At 49.7% G+C, this 14,172-nt stretch overlaps 1 protein-coding gene across 1 annotated transcript; it reads left to right on the forward strand.

The window, feature by feature from the left end:
• Positions 1-2,949: 2,949 nt before the first annotated feature.
• On the forward strand, positions 2,950-13,827 carry TMED3 (transmembrane p24 trafficking protein 3). The gene is made up of 3 exons (XM_005889759.3): positions 2,950-3,259; positions 5,441-5,689; positions 12,986-13,827. The coding sequence occupies exons 1-3, from the start codon at positions 3,089-3,091 to the stop codon at positions 13,220-13,222; spliced, it is 657 nt and encodes a 218-aa protein (XP_005889821.1). The 5' UTR covers positions 2,950-3,088; the 3' UTR covers positions 13,223-13,827.
• The last annotated feature ends 345 nt before the right edge of the window (positions 13,828-14,172 follow it).

Genomic DNA, 14,172 nt, shown 5'->3' on the forward strand with positions numbered 1-14,172 from the left:
TTCTGAGTACCTTCCCTTTGTTGCAAATCTTCTGTATAACCTGGCTCCCCACCTGGTCTCCTTGGAGCTGTTCTCTCAGAATTTCTTGCAATGCTGCCTCCAGGCTTGAAGTCCTAAAAATTCCCACCAAATAAAACACAGCTCGAATATTCTTTTTAAGTCTACAGAGTCCATTTCTTCACCTTGAATCTGGGCTGGCCCTGGGACTTGCTTTGATCACCAGAATGTGTTAAAAGTGATACTGGGCAAATTCTGGAATGTAGTGGGGGTGGGTGGGGATGGCAGAGGGAGAAGGGCCAAGTTGTCTCTGACTTGGCTCTCTTGGGAGGCTGCCCTGAGCCTGCCATATCATCTAGGAAATCATCAAGCCTACAGGGGGCTTCCTCTGTGCCTCAGTGGTAAAGAACCCACCTGCCAATGCAGGAGATGTGGGTTTGATCCCTGGGTTGGGAAGATCCCCTGGAGGAGGAAATGGCAACCCACTCCAGTACTCTTGCTAGAGGAGCCTGGTGGGCTACAGTCCATGGAATCAAAAAAGAGCTGGACGCAACTTAGTGACCAAACAAACAACACAGTATATGGGCTCTTAGTTCCCTGACCGTGGGATTGAACCCATGCCCCCTGCAGCGTGGAATCTTAACCACTGGACCGCTATTATGCAAACTTTTAAAGCTAATACTCTCTTCCTTCTTACTTTCTACTCTTCCAGGTTAAATCCTGTTTCCTTTGATTTTACCTCATTTGAGAAGCCTTCCCAGCAATTTATTATACTGCTTCCCTCCTAATTACTTCCTATACTCCCTATTTTATTAATGTCCCTCTTAGAACAATAGCTATGATCTGATCATTGCCTGTTACAGCGCAGGCAGTTCCTTTCAGTAATAGTAACTTCCACACAATAGGTGCTAAAACAATGCTGTTCTTTTAGTCACCCAGCCCAAGACAGGGATTCTTTTTTAGTTCTTCTGTTTCCATTGTCTTATATTCAGCTAACTGTTGATTATCTGTCTTCATATACCCTGACTTGAGCTACTACCAAGCCAAGTTTCTTGCTCCTGAGACTATGCAGGTGTTTTCTTGAATTAATTTAGGATTTAACATTTAACCTGGTGAGATTTCTTTTTGTTAGTCTTGGCTGAATACTCTGAGCTGGCCAAGGTAATCTTGGTCTTATATTTGTCATGTTTCTCGACTTGGTGCCTCTAAATCTGATGATTACTACGTCCACATTTTCTACCAGTTACTAAAAAATAATGTTTAACAGGACAGGACAGGAGCCTCAAAGCACACTATACACTTTGCCAAGTCCAGTACAGAGCCAGTAAATATTAACAATTACATCATGCATGCACATTATTTCAGTCAACAGACTGCTTTCACATATTGATATGTTAGCATCCTAAAAAGTAGTGTTAGTCACTTAGTCATGTCTGACTCTTTGCGACCTCATGCACTATAGCCTGCCAGACTCCTCTGTCCATGGGAATTTCCCAGGTAAGAATAATGGAGTGGATAGCCATTCCCTTCTCCAGGGGATCTTCCCAACCCAGGGATCGAACCCATGTCTCCATCACTGCAGGCAGATTCTTTACTGTCTGAGCCACCAGGGAAGTCCAAATATGTCCAGTGACAGGACAGCTGGTCTTATCTACGTGGAGACCTATATGGGCAGTAAAAGTCTTTGCTAAAATTAAGATACAGGTCAACCAACAATCTTCTGAAAAAAATTCTTTACTGAGTGTGTACTCAGTTGCTTTAGTCGTATCCAACTCTTTTTGACCCTATGGACTGTAGCCTGCCAGGCCCTTCTGTCCATGGGATTCTCTAGGCAAGAATGCTGGAATGGGTTGACATGACCTCCTCCGGAGAATCTTCCTGACCCAGGGATCAAACCCGAGTCTTCTGCATTACAGGCGGATTCTTTACCACGGAGCCACCTGGGAAGCCCCCTTTCACTGAGTAGTGAAACTAAAATCAGTGGGTTTTCTCTTTGTCTTACCTGATTATACTGAGTATACTATAAAACGCTATAGTGATCATTATACAAAATAGCTTCTCAGGTCAATGGTAATAGATAAGGCAGTAAATTAATTTAACTGCTTCCAGCGCTTTTGAGAAGTCAAAAGGAAAGAAAACAATGATTGTTTTGTCCCAGCAGAACCTTCCACTTATCCTGACAACCAAAGTGAACCTGAAACCCCTGAGCAAGAGACTTGTGTTCCCATGTTCACGAAGCTTCGTGAAGCTTTGAGTATGAGCACGCCTGTCGGTTTTCCCCGGAGTAGATGTAATTGTGGGGTTTCTACTTACTCTCACCATCCATCTCCTGACCCAAGGCACACTTTTTCACCTTGGGAAGAGGGTGGGAATGAAAAAGAGGGGTGTTAATTGGGTTCTCAGGAAATGGCAACCCACTCCAGTATTCTTGCCTGGAGAATCCCAGGGACGCGGGAGCCTGGTGGGCTGCCGTCTCTGGGGTTGCACAGAGTCGGACACGACTGAAGCGACTTAGCAGAGTTTCCATCTTTTCTTTCATCTAGCCTTCCTAACTACTGCGTTATAGCAAGTTTGGGTACACCCATTTGTAGACCAGGAGACTTTCTCCAGAACCAGTCAAAAACTGAGTGTACCCTGTAAAACCTCACGGGCTTCGTGTTCCTGCAGCCAGACAGTATGGACTGCGTGCACCTGGGCCGACTCCGGGAAACACTCAACCCTGCAGGACCCAGAGGGTGCAGAACCATGCCTACTGGGGATGCAAGTACAGTGTGCTTTGAGGAGATGCGCGCTGGCGGTGGGGACCTCGCCTCCCCTTCGCTGAGATGCTCCAGCAGAAAAGCGGGGCGGGGCAGCGAAGGGGGAGTGTCCCCTTCCCCAGCCCAGCCAGCGCGCAGGCGCAGTGGTGCTCCCTGGCTCGCGTCCCGGGCCCACCCCCGAGCGCGCGGCTGCGCTCTGAACCGCGGGCCCGGAAGCGCGGCGCCGGCTCGCGCCACGTCTGTGCTGCACCTTCTCTGGGTCCAGCAGCTGCCGCCCCGCCCGTGCAGACCGTAGCCCGAGCCGCGACCTGCCGGACTGGTCCGGGAGCATCATGGGTGGCGTGGTCCCGCGCTCCGTCTCCGCGCTGCCGCTGCTGCTGCTGCTGCTGCTCCAGGCGGAGCGGCCGCGCGGCGCCGAGCTCACCTTCGAGCTGCCGGACAACGCCAAGCAGTGCTTCCACGAGGAGGTGGAGCAGGGCGTGAAGTTCTCCCTAGACTACCAGGTGAGACCTGGCGCCTCCTCTCTCTCCCGCTTCCAGGTCTTCAGTGGTCACTTGTGCGCCCCCGGCTGTAGTGGCTGGAATTAGCCAAAGAGGCTGCAGAGGGAGGCGGGAATGACCAGAGACAAGGAAGTCAGAGCCCACCCGAGACGGACCGACTAGCCAGGGAGGTAGCACCGCAGGTGCATGCCCAGGATGGGGATGCCCGGGCGGCTCCGGCTTCCTGGGGAGTTGATCTGAATGACCTGAGAGCGCGTTGACTCTACAGAACGCCATCTATGGCACCAGGCTGTCTGTCCCAACGTTTTTTGGACAGCTTTGTGCCCGCCTGTACTGGAAAATGGCAGCGAGATGAAATGGGTTCGTGGTTTTATTTTTCCGCCTCTCTCCAGCGTTTGAAGTCATAGTTAGGGGGAGCGAGGGTGCTTTGGAAAGGAGTCCGCTCGGGCTTTCAGCCTGGCAGTTTTTACAAGGAGTGGTGTTGTGGCTACTGCCATATGGCTCAGAAAAGCTCCAAGCTCCTGCACTCTTGGCTGCTGTGAGAGTTCTCATGGCTCGCTGTTGGGGTGTGGCGGGGGCGGGGGGGGGGGCGGGGCGGGGGAAGGGGGGAGGGTGGCGGTTGGGAACAGGTAGGTCTTGAGTTAGAGAGGTGCAGATCTGAGTTTAGGCAATCCTACCCAGATATCCGGACAGGCGTCTGATCGTGGACACATACTGGCAGGCATTACAGAAGGGAAGTGGCACGGGTAGCAAAAGGGAGGGTAGGCAGTGTGATGGGCCCTCTCTGACCAAAACCACTAAAAGAGGCTGTGCATGGGGACAGCATCCTGTGTCCTGGCCTCTGAGTCATTCATCTCGTTACTTTCACATTTGTGGACAGTGTGCAAACTGCAACTGGGTAAACAGGGGTCACCCAGATACAGTTGTCAAAAAAAAATGATCCTTGTGGGACTTCCCTGGTGGTCCAGGGGTTAAGAATCTGCCTTGCAGTGTAGGGGACATGGGTTCAATCCCTGGTCAGGAAAGTAAGATCCTACATGCCGCAGAACAACTAATCCTGTGTGCCACAATGAAAGATCCTGTGGGATGCAATGAAGACACAATGCAGGGCAATAAATAAATACATAAATAAGTATTTGAAAACGGAAAGACTGTTGTGAGGCTGGAGGGCCCTGAGAGGTCATCAGGTCCGTGCTAGGTCAGAAACTGCTGTTATGGGCTCAGCATAAGTCTATACATGTCCAGCATTAGGAATCTCACTGATCACAAAGCAATTTCTTCCATCTGTACAAAAGGAAATATTAACGTCTGGAAGCGGATGGAGGCCTTTGACCGTGTTCTTTGATGGACCCTAGTTCTAGTCATTGGCCATCCCTGTGATTCTGCCTTTAGCAAATCTTATCTTTCCTATGGTACAGTTTGAACAAATGACTCCCCTGGTAGTCACTGATTCTGTGAAGCCTTCGATCTGTATTTGCCTTCCTCTTGCATTTCATCTGCAATAATATAAACCTCCAGAGCCTCAGTTTCCTCTTCTGTAAAGTGGAGAGGATTAAGCTCTTTGCACCCTTTTTTTCTTTTAAGATTTTTTTTTGTTTTTTTGATGTGGACCATTTTTAAAGTCTATTGAATTTGTTACAATGTTGCTTCTGTTTTGTGTTTTGGTTGTTTGGCTGTTAGGCATGTGGTATCTTAGCTCCCTCACCATGGATCGAACCTGCACTCCCTGCATTGGAAAGCAAAGTCTTTTTAAAAAACTTTTATTTTATATTAGAGTATAGCCAATTAACAATGTTGTGGTAGTTTCAGGTGAACAGTGAAGGGACTCAGCTATACATATACATGTATCCAGGAAGGCAAAATCTTAACCACTGGACCACCAGGGAAATCCCATGGCTCTTTGCACTCTTGCAGAGCAAAACTTTTGGAGTCAGTCAGACATGGATCCAAGTCTTAGCCTTGTTACTTTCACGCTGTGTGACGTGAACAGTTCACTTCAACTCTCTCAGCCTCAGACTCATCCTCTGTGAATTGGGGAGTGTCATGGCACCTGCTTTAGAAGGTTGTGAAGACTAAATGAAAACAATGTTTGTGACATCTAATCACAGTGCCCAGTTGGCATTTGGTAAGTGGTGGTTGCCCCCTGGTAAAAAACGGCCTGTGGGTCTCTTTTATGGTTGTCAGGTCATCACTGGAGGCCACTACGATGTTGACTGCTTTATGAAAGACCCTCTGGGGAACACCATCTACAGTGAAACCAAGAAACAGTATGACAGCTTCACGCACAAGGCCGAGGTCAAGGGCGTGTATCAGTTTTGCTTCAGCAATGAGTTCTCCACCTTCTCTCACAAAACTGTCTACTTTGACTTTCAAGTGGGCGACGAGCCCCCCATTCTCCCAGACATGGGGAACAGAGTCACAGCTCTCACCCAGGTGAGTGGACATCAGCACCAACAGTCTGAGATGAACCCCCTCCTCCACCCTGCCCCCACAAGCCTATTCCTCCCGGTCTTGGCTGATGAACAGTCACCAGCCACCCACCTCCTTGTCTGAAGCCACAGTATTTGCTCTGCCCGTGTGTTCACAGCTAGTCCTAGAAGACGTTATGGTTCTTCTTTCTGGTTCCCCTTCTGGTCTTCCTCTCCATTCTTTAACTGTGTCCCTGCAGTACTTTCTTCGGTATTCCCATGTTCCCATTCAGTCTGACACAGCACCGCTGTCAAAGCACACACAATACGTGCCTCTCTGCTCCTTCAATGCATCTGCGTCAGAAAGACAAAGTCCTGCTTTCTGTGGTGTATCAGTTAAGGTAACACAAGCTGCTATCACAAGTAAACCCCAACTATCAATGGCTTAACACAATGGGAGTTTTGATTCTCACTCAAATAATAATCTGGAGAGTGGGGGAGTGGGTGGAGGACTCTCCTCCATGGAGTGACTTGGGAAACCAGGCTCCTTTTTGGTCATCTTGCCACCAAAAAATGGAGAGAATGAGAAAGCCCCGCCTGCTTCTTAAAAGCCCTGGCTCAGAAGTGACACCATTACCCCTGCTCATATCTCATTGTTGAGAAATAGTCGTGTGGACAGTCTAGGTGAATGGAAGGAAGGCTGGCATATACAGTCCTGTTAGGCAGTTGACCCCTAGTGACAGCTCCACATCCTAACAGAAATAGTGACAGTTTTGGAGGACAGATAGTCATCCGTGTCACCCGTGGCTCACGGTTAACTATAATCAACCTCAGCCTCCTCCATCAGTCTCTCCTCCTACTGTTCAAGCTCCTCCCTCCCAGACACAGACTCAGGCTGGAATTGTTGTGTTATTTACCCCTGGGCCCTCAGCACCCCAGTGCATGGAGTGTGGCACAGAATAGGAGCTCGCCAAATATTTGTCAAGCGACTGAGTGGCAGGACCCAGGAAAGCTCCCAAGACGGGAATGACCATCTGTGGCTGCACCTGTCCCAGAACTGAAGCCAGAGCATCTGAGTGTCTGGTGAGACCAGGTCACCTTCTGGGCTGCCCTCCAAAGTGACCACAGGCTCCATTCCTCTGTGGCTTTGATGATGGGTTTATTCTCTGAGCAGCTGGAGGTTAGTACTGCACTGTGCAGTCAGTAACACTATCTGCTTAGGGCTATTGACATATTAATATTAAAATTAAAATTCACCTCCTTGTTTGCTCTGTAGCAACACATCTGTCTAGTGCTCAGTAGTCCCAAGTGGCTGGTGCCCACGCGTGGAGAGTTCTGCTGGACATCATTGTGTTTGAACTTGGCAACGTGAGTGCTGATAGACAGTCCAGCCCAGGGTGTGTCTTTATGTGTAAGAGCTTTCACAACCTATCCTCTCAAGAGTTCTGTTGGTCGTTGATGAAATAGCTTCTGTACTGAAGATTTTGTAAGTTTCCAGGAGCTGTGTGTGTGCTCAGTTGCTCAGTCGTGTCCGACTCTTTGCCACCACATGGACTGTAGCCCACTAGGCTCTGTCCATGGGATTCTCCAGGCAAGAATACTGGAGCAGGTTGCCAGTTCCTCCTCCAGGGAACCTTTCCAACCCAGGATCAAACCCACGTCTCCTCCTTTGACTGCACTGGCAGGTAGATTCTTCATCACTGTCACCACCTGAGCTGAGAGATTTGCCTCTTGAAACAGTGGAAAAGAAACCAGTAGAGGAAAGGCTTTGTGGGTTAGTGCAGTTGTTGTTCAGTTGCTCAGTCGTGTCTGACTCTTTGCAACCCTGTAGACTGCATATGCCAGGCTCCCCTGTCCTTCACCGTCTCCCGGAGTTTGCTCATTGAGCAAACGTCCATTGAGTCAGTGGTGCATCCAACCATCTCATCGTCTGTCGCTCCTTTCTCCTCCTGCCCTCAGTCTTTCCCAGCATCAGGGTCTTTTCCTGTGAGTTGGCTCTTTGCATCAGGTGGCCAAAGGATTGGAGCTTCAGCTTTAGCATCAGTCCTTGCAGTGAATATTCAGGGTTGATTTCCTTTAGGATTGACTGAGCACAAGCTCTCCAAGGGTCTCAAGAGTCTTCTCCAGCACCACAATTCGAAAGCATCAATTCTTTGGCGTTCAGCCTTCTTTATGATCCAACTCTCACATCTGTACATCACTATTGGAAGAACCATAGCTTTGACTGTATGGCCCTTTAGTCAGTAGAGAATAGGCTTTGTGGGTTAGGGCACTAGAGACATTCTTTCCTGGAGCCTCAGGGTTGCGTTTTGTTGCAGGAGAGATTGCACTTGCTGCTTCTGCATCTGGGGACCTCATCCTTCCTTCTGCCCAGACGCAGAAGAGACATTTCCTTCTACTTCTGTACCTGTGTCCCCTCTCCCTGATTGAGTGGGGTTGTATCTGTATCTGCCTCCGACAAAGCTCACTTGCTAATGCTGGGCATGTGCTCCGTCTGCATTTGTGCCCGGAGGATGCTGTGATCAGAGCTGTGTTTTTTCTTTTTAATAATTCTGTTTATTTATTTATTTTTGGTTGTGCTGTGTCTTACTTGCTGCTCGGACTTTTCTCTAGTTGCAGCAAGCAGGAGGCTACTCTCTAGGTGTGGTACACAAGCTTCTCAATGCAGTGGCTTCTCTTGTCGCAGAACCTGGGCTCTAGGGCAAGTGGGCTTCAGTAGTTGCAGCTCCCGGGCCCTAGAGCACAGGCTCAATAGTTGTGGCACACAGGCTTAGTTTGCCCCATGGCATGTGGGATCTTCCCAGACTAGGGATTGAACCCGCATCTCCTGCATTGGCAGGCGGCTTCTTTACCACTAAGCCACAAGGGAAGTCCCAGAGCTGTGATTTAAGGGTGAGGGTTCTCAGGGAAGGGACCAACTGACTCTTCAGGAGGTTTGGGAAAGTCTTCACAGGGAGTCTTAGCTCACAGGCGACAGTGTGAGTGCTTGTCCAGGAGCGTGTCTGGCATGGGGGACAGAGGGCCCCCCAGGTGGCGAGAACAGCAGATGCAGGTATCAGGGCATCACTTTCCTCCTGGGCCCTGCTCTTAACTTTGCTCTCACTTTGCTCGGCACAGATTCCCTCTCTGCCTGCAGCTGTCGTGTCTCTTCCCATGAGGCTTCGTCCAGGTCAGCACTACGCCAGAGGCCGTGTGCTGTGGGACTAGTATCAGCCTCAGGGGAAAAGACCAGGATTCAGAGTGACCGAGTCCCAGGCTGGAGGGACTGTCTTCACCCTGAGTTCCAGAACGACCGGGCTCCTAGCAGAGGACACGGGCCAGGGTTCCTGCTGAGGGAGGCCAAGCTTGAAGCGCTCCCAGCATCCCTAGAGTCTGGGCAGGTCCTAGGGGAGGCTGGAGGCTTCTGACAGAGGTCCAAGGTCCGGGGCTGCCTCAGTGGTGGTCGAGGGAAGATTAAAGTTTCCCTGACTCTACTCTGAGGCCAGCTCACACGACTCTCCCTTTGAGTTCTTCAAGAATTTAAAGAACTGAGTACAGTAAGTCTCCTATGTACAAACAAGTTTTGTTCCGAGAATGCATTCATAAGTCCAGTTTGTTCCTAAGTCCAACAAAGTATCCAACTAACACAGTCATCTATATAGGTTTATAATACTCTTTACACAAATAATACATAAAACACAAACAAAAAATAAAGGAAACATTTTTAATCCTACAGTACAGTACCTTGAAAAGTACAGGAGTACAGTACAGCAGCTGGCACACAGGGGCTGGCATCGAGTCAACAGGCAAGAAGAGTCACTGACTGGAGGAGGGAGAGGAGGTGGGAGATGGTAGAGCTGAAGGGTTGTCAGCATAGGAGATGGAGGGTAAGCTGCACTGTCACGCCTGATGTTGATGGCATGCACATTTACACCTTTGAAAGTTTGCAACTTGAAGGATCATACATAGGGAACTTGCTTTTATCTTTGGAGGCTCTGAAGAGGTGAGGCTGAGTGAATTTCCTGACAGTTACAGAGTGAAGACCTGGGCACCAGCAGGTGGTGGAGATAGGATGGGAGTGGGCATGGGATGCAGGAAAGGGATGGTCCTGGGGGCAGAAGGATTGGTCAGTGTCTCCAGAGACCACCTGTCAGGATGGAGTAGTGCCCGCCGTCCCCGTGAGGCTCCAGGACACTGGGAATTAGCAGGGCTGGAGGTCTCAGCAGGGTGAAAGTCAGGCTCTGGGAGAGCTGGGGACCCCTGGCCCTGGGCAAACAGAGCTGTTTGCCAAAAAAAGGGCCTCTGCTGTCTTCCTGCTGGGCAGGAAGCAGGCTGTCCAACTGAAACTTTGTGGAAACAAGCGGAATTGGTGTCTTAGGCAAACAGACAGGTTGTTTTAGGCAACGTCTTAGGCAATGGCAGGTCCCTGAGAAAGGGGAGGAGGGATGTTTCTCCGGTAAGGGGCTGCTCCCAGTGTCTGTGGATCTTGGTGTCATGTTGCTCTTGGTCTCTGGGGGCCCATGCTAAGTTTCTGAAGGGGTTTGCTGGTTCCAGATGCCAGGAAGACTGTAGAGCACCACCTCTTGCTCTGTTACCTCTGAGGACTGACCTCCTTCCCATCACTGATCAGGTCTGAGGTTGTTGCTGTAAAGGTCTCGGGCCTTCTTCAGAGACTCTCAGTGCTGGTCTCTGGCCGGGGACATGTGAGCCAAGCCTCTGAAACGATGCCTTCCACGGCAACGTGACATGTCTTCTGCCCGGGGTGTCTGCACCTGTGATTTCTGTGTCCTTCTCGGCCTCTCTTCCTCCCTGCCAACCCCGACCTCACTCCTTCTCCAGTGACCCTGGACTTTGGGAGGAGGGTGGAGGTATCAACCTGTACTGCTGAATGCTCAGGCCAGGGCCCAGGGGTCCCAGGAGCACCCAGTTCAAGTGAATGAAATGTACACCTTGAGTTTCTGAATGAGTGTGCGGTGGAGGTAAACACAGGATGGAACTCCAGCCTGGAAAGCCAAGGAACCCTTCCCTTGTATTTAAAAAGCAAAGTGTGGATTTATACATATTGAACGTGTGTGTACATATATGTACACATGCATCTGTATGCATATACACACGGCCATTCATATGCAGATATACACATATATGTATATCTCTGTCCATCCCACTGATTTCATCCCACTGATTTTTAGAGACCTGTTACCAAGTCTCTAAATGGCTCCCAGATCCACTCGTCTTAAAAAAAAAAAAAAATTATTTCTTCGACTGTGCTGGTTCTTAGTTACAGCAAATAGGATCTTTAGTTTCAGCCTGTGGGATCTAGTTCCCTGACCAGGGATAGAATCCAGGCCCCCTGCGTTGTAAGCACAAAGTCTTAACCACTGGACCACCAGGGAAGCCTTAGCTTCTAGCTTCTTACATTGAACTTTATGAATGGTTCACCTTTCCAGTATGGGAAGCAGTTGTCTGTCTGGTGCTTATGAACTTCTGTAGCACAGGAACCCATTGTCCATAGAGTTTTCTAGGTTTTGAATGTTCTAGAGGTTGCCAATGAGTAAGGACATGTTCTTTCACAGGCATAATGTCTTAGTTTTCCATTGCTGAGTCAGTAATTACTGCAAATGGCTGAAAATAATAACAATTTATTATCTCACAGTTCTAGAGGCTTTGCTCAAGTTCTCGGGGCTGAAATCAAGATCCTGGTGGGGTCAGGCTGTCCTCTGGAGGCTCTGGGGCGTCTCACACTCACTTAGGTCCTTGGCGGAATTGAGTTCCTTGCAGTTGGTGGTCATGCTCTCTGCTCTTAGAGTTCTTTCTCTGCTCCTTGCATGTGACCTTCTCCATCTTCAGAGCCAGCATCAGCGTGCTGAATCCTCCTGTGTCCAGCCTCTCTGACTTCTCCTTCCACTGTCAAGTCGAGAAAGCTCCCTGTTTTGAGGGGCTCTCAGGCTCCCTGGACAGTCTCAGGTGTGACATATAATCGTCATAGTCACAGCTTGTGTGCACAGCTTCCTGGGGTTGGTAGTGGTGGGACCTTGGTAGTGGTGGGACCCTGGTAGTGGTGGTGGGGACATAGTCAAAGATCTGCCTGCTATGCATGGTAGTGTAGCAAGTAAAGGAAGTTGTGAAGTAGCACGTGTTACATGTGAGTATATGCATGTGTATGTGCTGACAGGCACACGTGTCTGTGTCTTTGCCCTTGTTTGTATGCTGGTGTGGGTCTATGTACATGAGAAATGTATGTTTTCATGTATTTGTATGTATGCCTAGAAGTGTAGGCAGCAGTTTTGTAATAGAATGAGCAGTAGATTCAGAAATAAAGTGAAGGTGTCAGTCTCCCAATCATGTACGACTCTTTTGTGACTCCATGGCCTATAGCCTGCCAGGCTCCTCTGTCCAAGGCAAGAATAGTGGAGTGGGTAGCCATTCCCTTCTTCAGGGGATCTTCCTGACCCAGGAATTGAACCCTAGTCTTCTGCATTGCAGGCAGATTCTTTACCATCTGGGCCACCAGGGTAGATTCACAGTCTAGTGCAGTTGGAATTTACGCCACGCCCTGCCATTAATTTGCTGTGTGACCTTGGGCAAGTCACATAGCCTCTCTAAGACTCAATTTCCTCTTTAATATATGCAGTAAGCAATCAGTCAGCCCTCCTTAGCACCGGGGGTAATGATCCTTGCCTGTCAGGGATATGGTAAGTATTAAATAAGAGCTCAGGGAAAAAAAAAAAGAACTCAGGGCAGTGTTTGAAAGCAAAGTCTCAGGACTCGAACAGTTGAGTTTAAATATTATTTATTTATTTATTTGCCTGCACCAGATCTTAGTTGTGGCATGTGGGACCTAGTTCCCTGACCAGAGATTCAGCCCAGGTCCTCTGCATTGGGAGCAGCCCTGACAGTTGAGTTTACATCCGGGTTCCCTGGTGGCTCAGATGATAAAGAATCTGCCTACAATGCAGAAGACCCAGGTTTGATCCCTGGGTTGGGAAGATCACCAGGAGAAGAAAATGGCAACCCACTCCAATATTCTTGCCTGGAGAATCCCATGGACAGAGAAGCCTGGAGGGCCACAGTCCATGGGTCGCAAAGAGTCGGACATGACGGAGATGCGACTGACACTTTCACACTTCTGCCATCTCCTAGCTCTGTGACTCTGGACAAGTTACTTGACCTTTCTGAACCTCAGTTAGGCTTATTATGAATAAAACCGTGTCAGACCCTTAGCTCAGAAACATTGTTAGCACTTAGTAGTACGTAGGATGTTGATGGCAGAGTTTGCTTTGTGTGTGCCAGTTTCCATTCTTTTCTGAGGGTCAGCAGCGACTACTTTTCTCTTCTTGCCCAGATGGAGTCCGCCTGTGTGACCATCCATGAGGCTCTGAAGACGGTGATCGACTCGCAGAAGCATTACCGGCTCCGGGAGGCACAGGACCGGGCCCGCGCAGAAGACCTCAACAGCCGAGTCTCTTACTGGTCCATTGGCGAGACCATCGCCCTGTTTGTGGTCAGCTTCAGCCAGGTGCTGCTGCTAAAAAGCTTCTTCACAGAGAAACGGCCCATTGGCAGGACGGTCCACTCCTAGTTGGGGTGCTCTGCTCCCAAGCCCCTTGCACCCTGGGACAGAGCAGCCCCCTTGGGCCTCAGGCTCCTGCGGGCTGGTGGGTGTACCCCAGGGTGGATGCCCTGTCACCTCACCTTCTAATCAGATGCTTGGTCCTTGTCCTCCAGCAGCTGGAGCTCATAGAGCCCAGTTAGCAGGAGACATTGAGCTGCCTTATATGTGCAACAGTGAACGCAGAAAGGGTCTGACCAGGCAGGGACTGCCTGCTGTGGGGGGCAGGCAGGCCGCCATCCAGTGGCCTGGCCAGCAGGAGGAACCCCAAGTGCCCTGGCCTCCAGGGCACAGCTCAGGGCTCTCTCTCTTTGCTCCATGACGCACAGCTCATTTGGCTTCTGTGTCCTCTCCCCTGTGGAGAAGACTGGGCCCTGAGTCTGGGCTTCCCTCCCTTGAGCTCTCTGTACCTGTGGAAACCAGGCCCTGAAGCGGCTTTGCAGAAACCCCACCCCAGGGGAGCCCTGGAATCGGCCCTGGAAGCAAGAACAGGATGGTAGCTGGGTGCCTTGGCTGGCTGTGTATCTCCTCGGAGGTGGGACTCCGGCTAATAAAATCAGAGTGTGAGCACCATAGAGACTTGCGTCTTTCTTTCTTTTTTTTTAAATTAATTTTTTAGGTGGTGTTGTTCAGTTATTAAGTCATCTCCGACTCTTTGTGACCCCATGAACTGTAGCCTGCCAGGCTCCTCTGTCCCACACTATCTCCTGGAGTTTGCTCAAACTCATGTCCATTGAGTCAGTGATGCCATCCAAACATCTCATGCTCTGCCTCACCCTTCTCCTTTTGCCCTAAGTCTTTCCCAGCACCAGAGCCTTTTCCCAGCATCAGGGTCTTTTTTTAGGGGTAATACTTTATTATTTTTAATTAGAGGATAATTGTTTTACAATGTTGTATTTGTTTCTGCTGTACAATAATGT

The sequence above is a fragment of the Bos mutus genome, chromosome 21 (assembly GCF_027580195.1).
Source record: "Bos mutus isolate GX-2022 chromosome 21, NWIPB_WYAK_1.1, whole genome shotgun sequence".
Lineage (NCBI taxonomy): Eukaryota > Metazoa > Chordata > Mammalia > Artiodactyla > Bovidae > Bos > Bos mutus.

Excerpts from the sequence above, each read along its gene's own strand:
- TMED3 (XM_005889759.3), top strand. The coding sequence starts at position 3,089 with ATGGGTGGCGTGGTCCCGCGCTCCGTCTCCGCGCTGCCGCTGCTGCTG. Across the intron at positions 3,260-5,440 it reads AGTTCTCCCTAGACTACCAG|GTCATCACTGGAGGCCACTA; the intron begins GTGAGACCTGGC and ends TATGGTTGTCAG. Across the intron at positions 5,690-12,985 it reads GAGTCACAGCTCTCACCCAG|ATGGAGTCCGCCTGTGTGAC; the intron begins GTGAGTGGACAT and ends CTTCTTGCCCAG.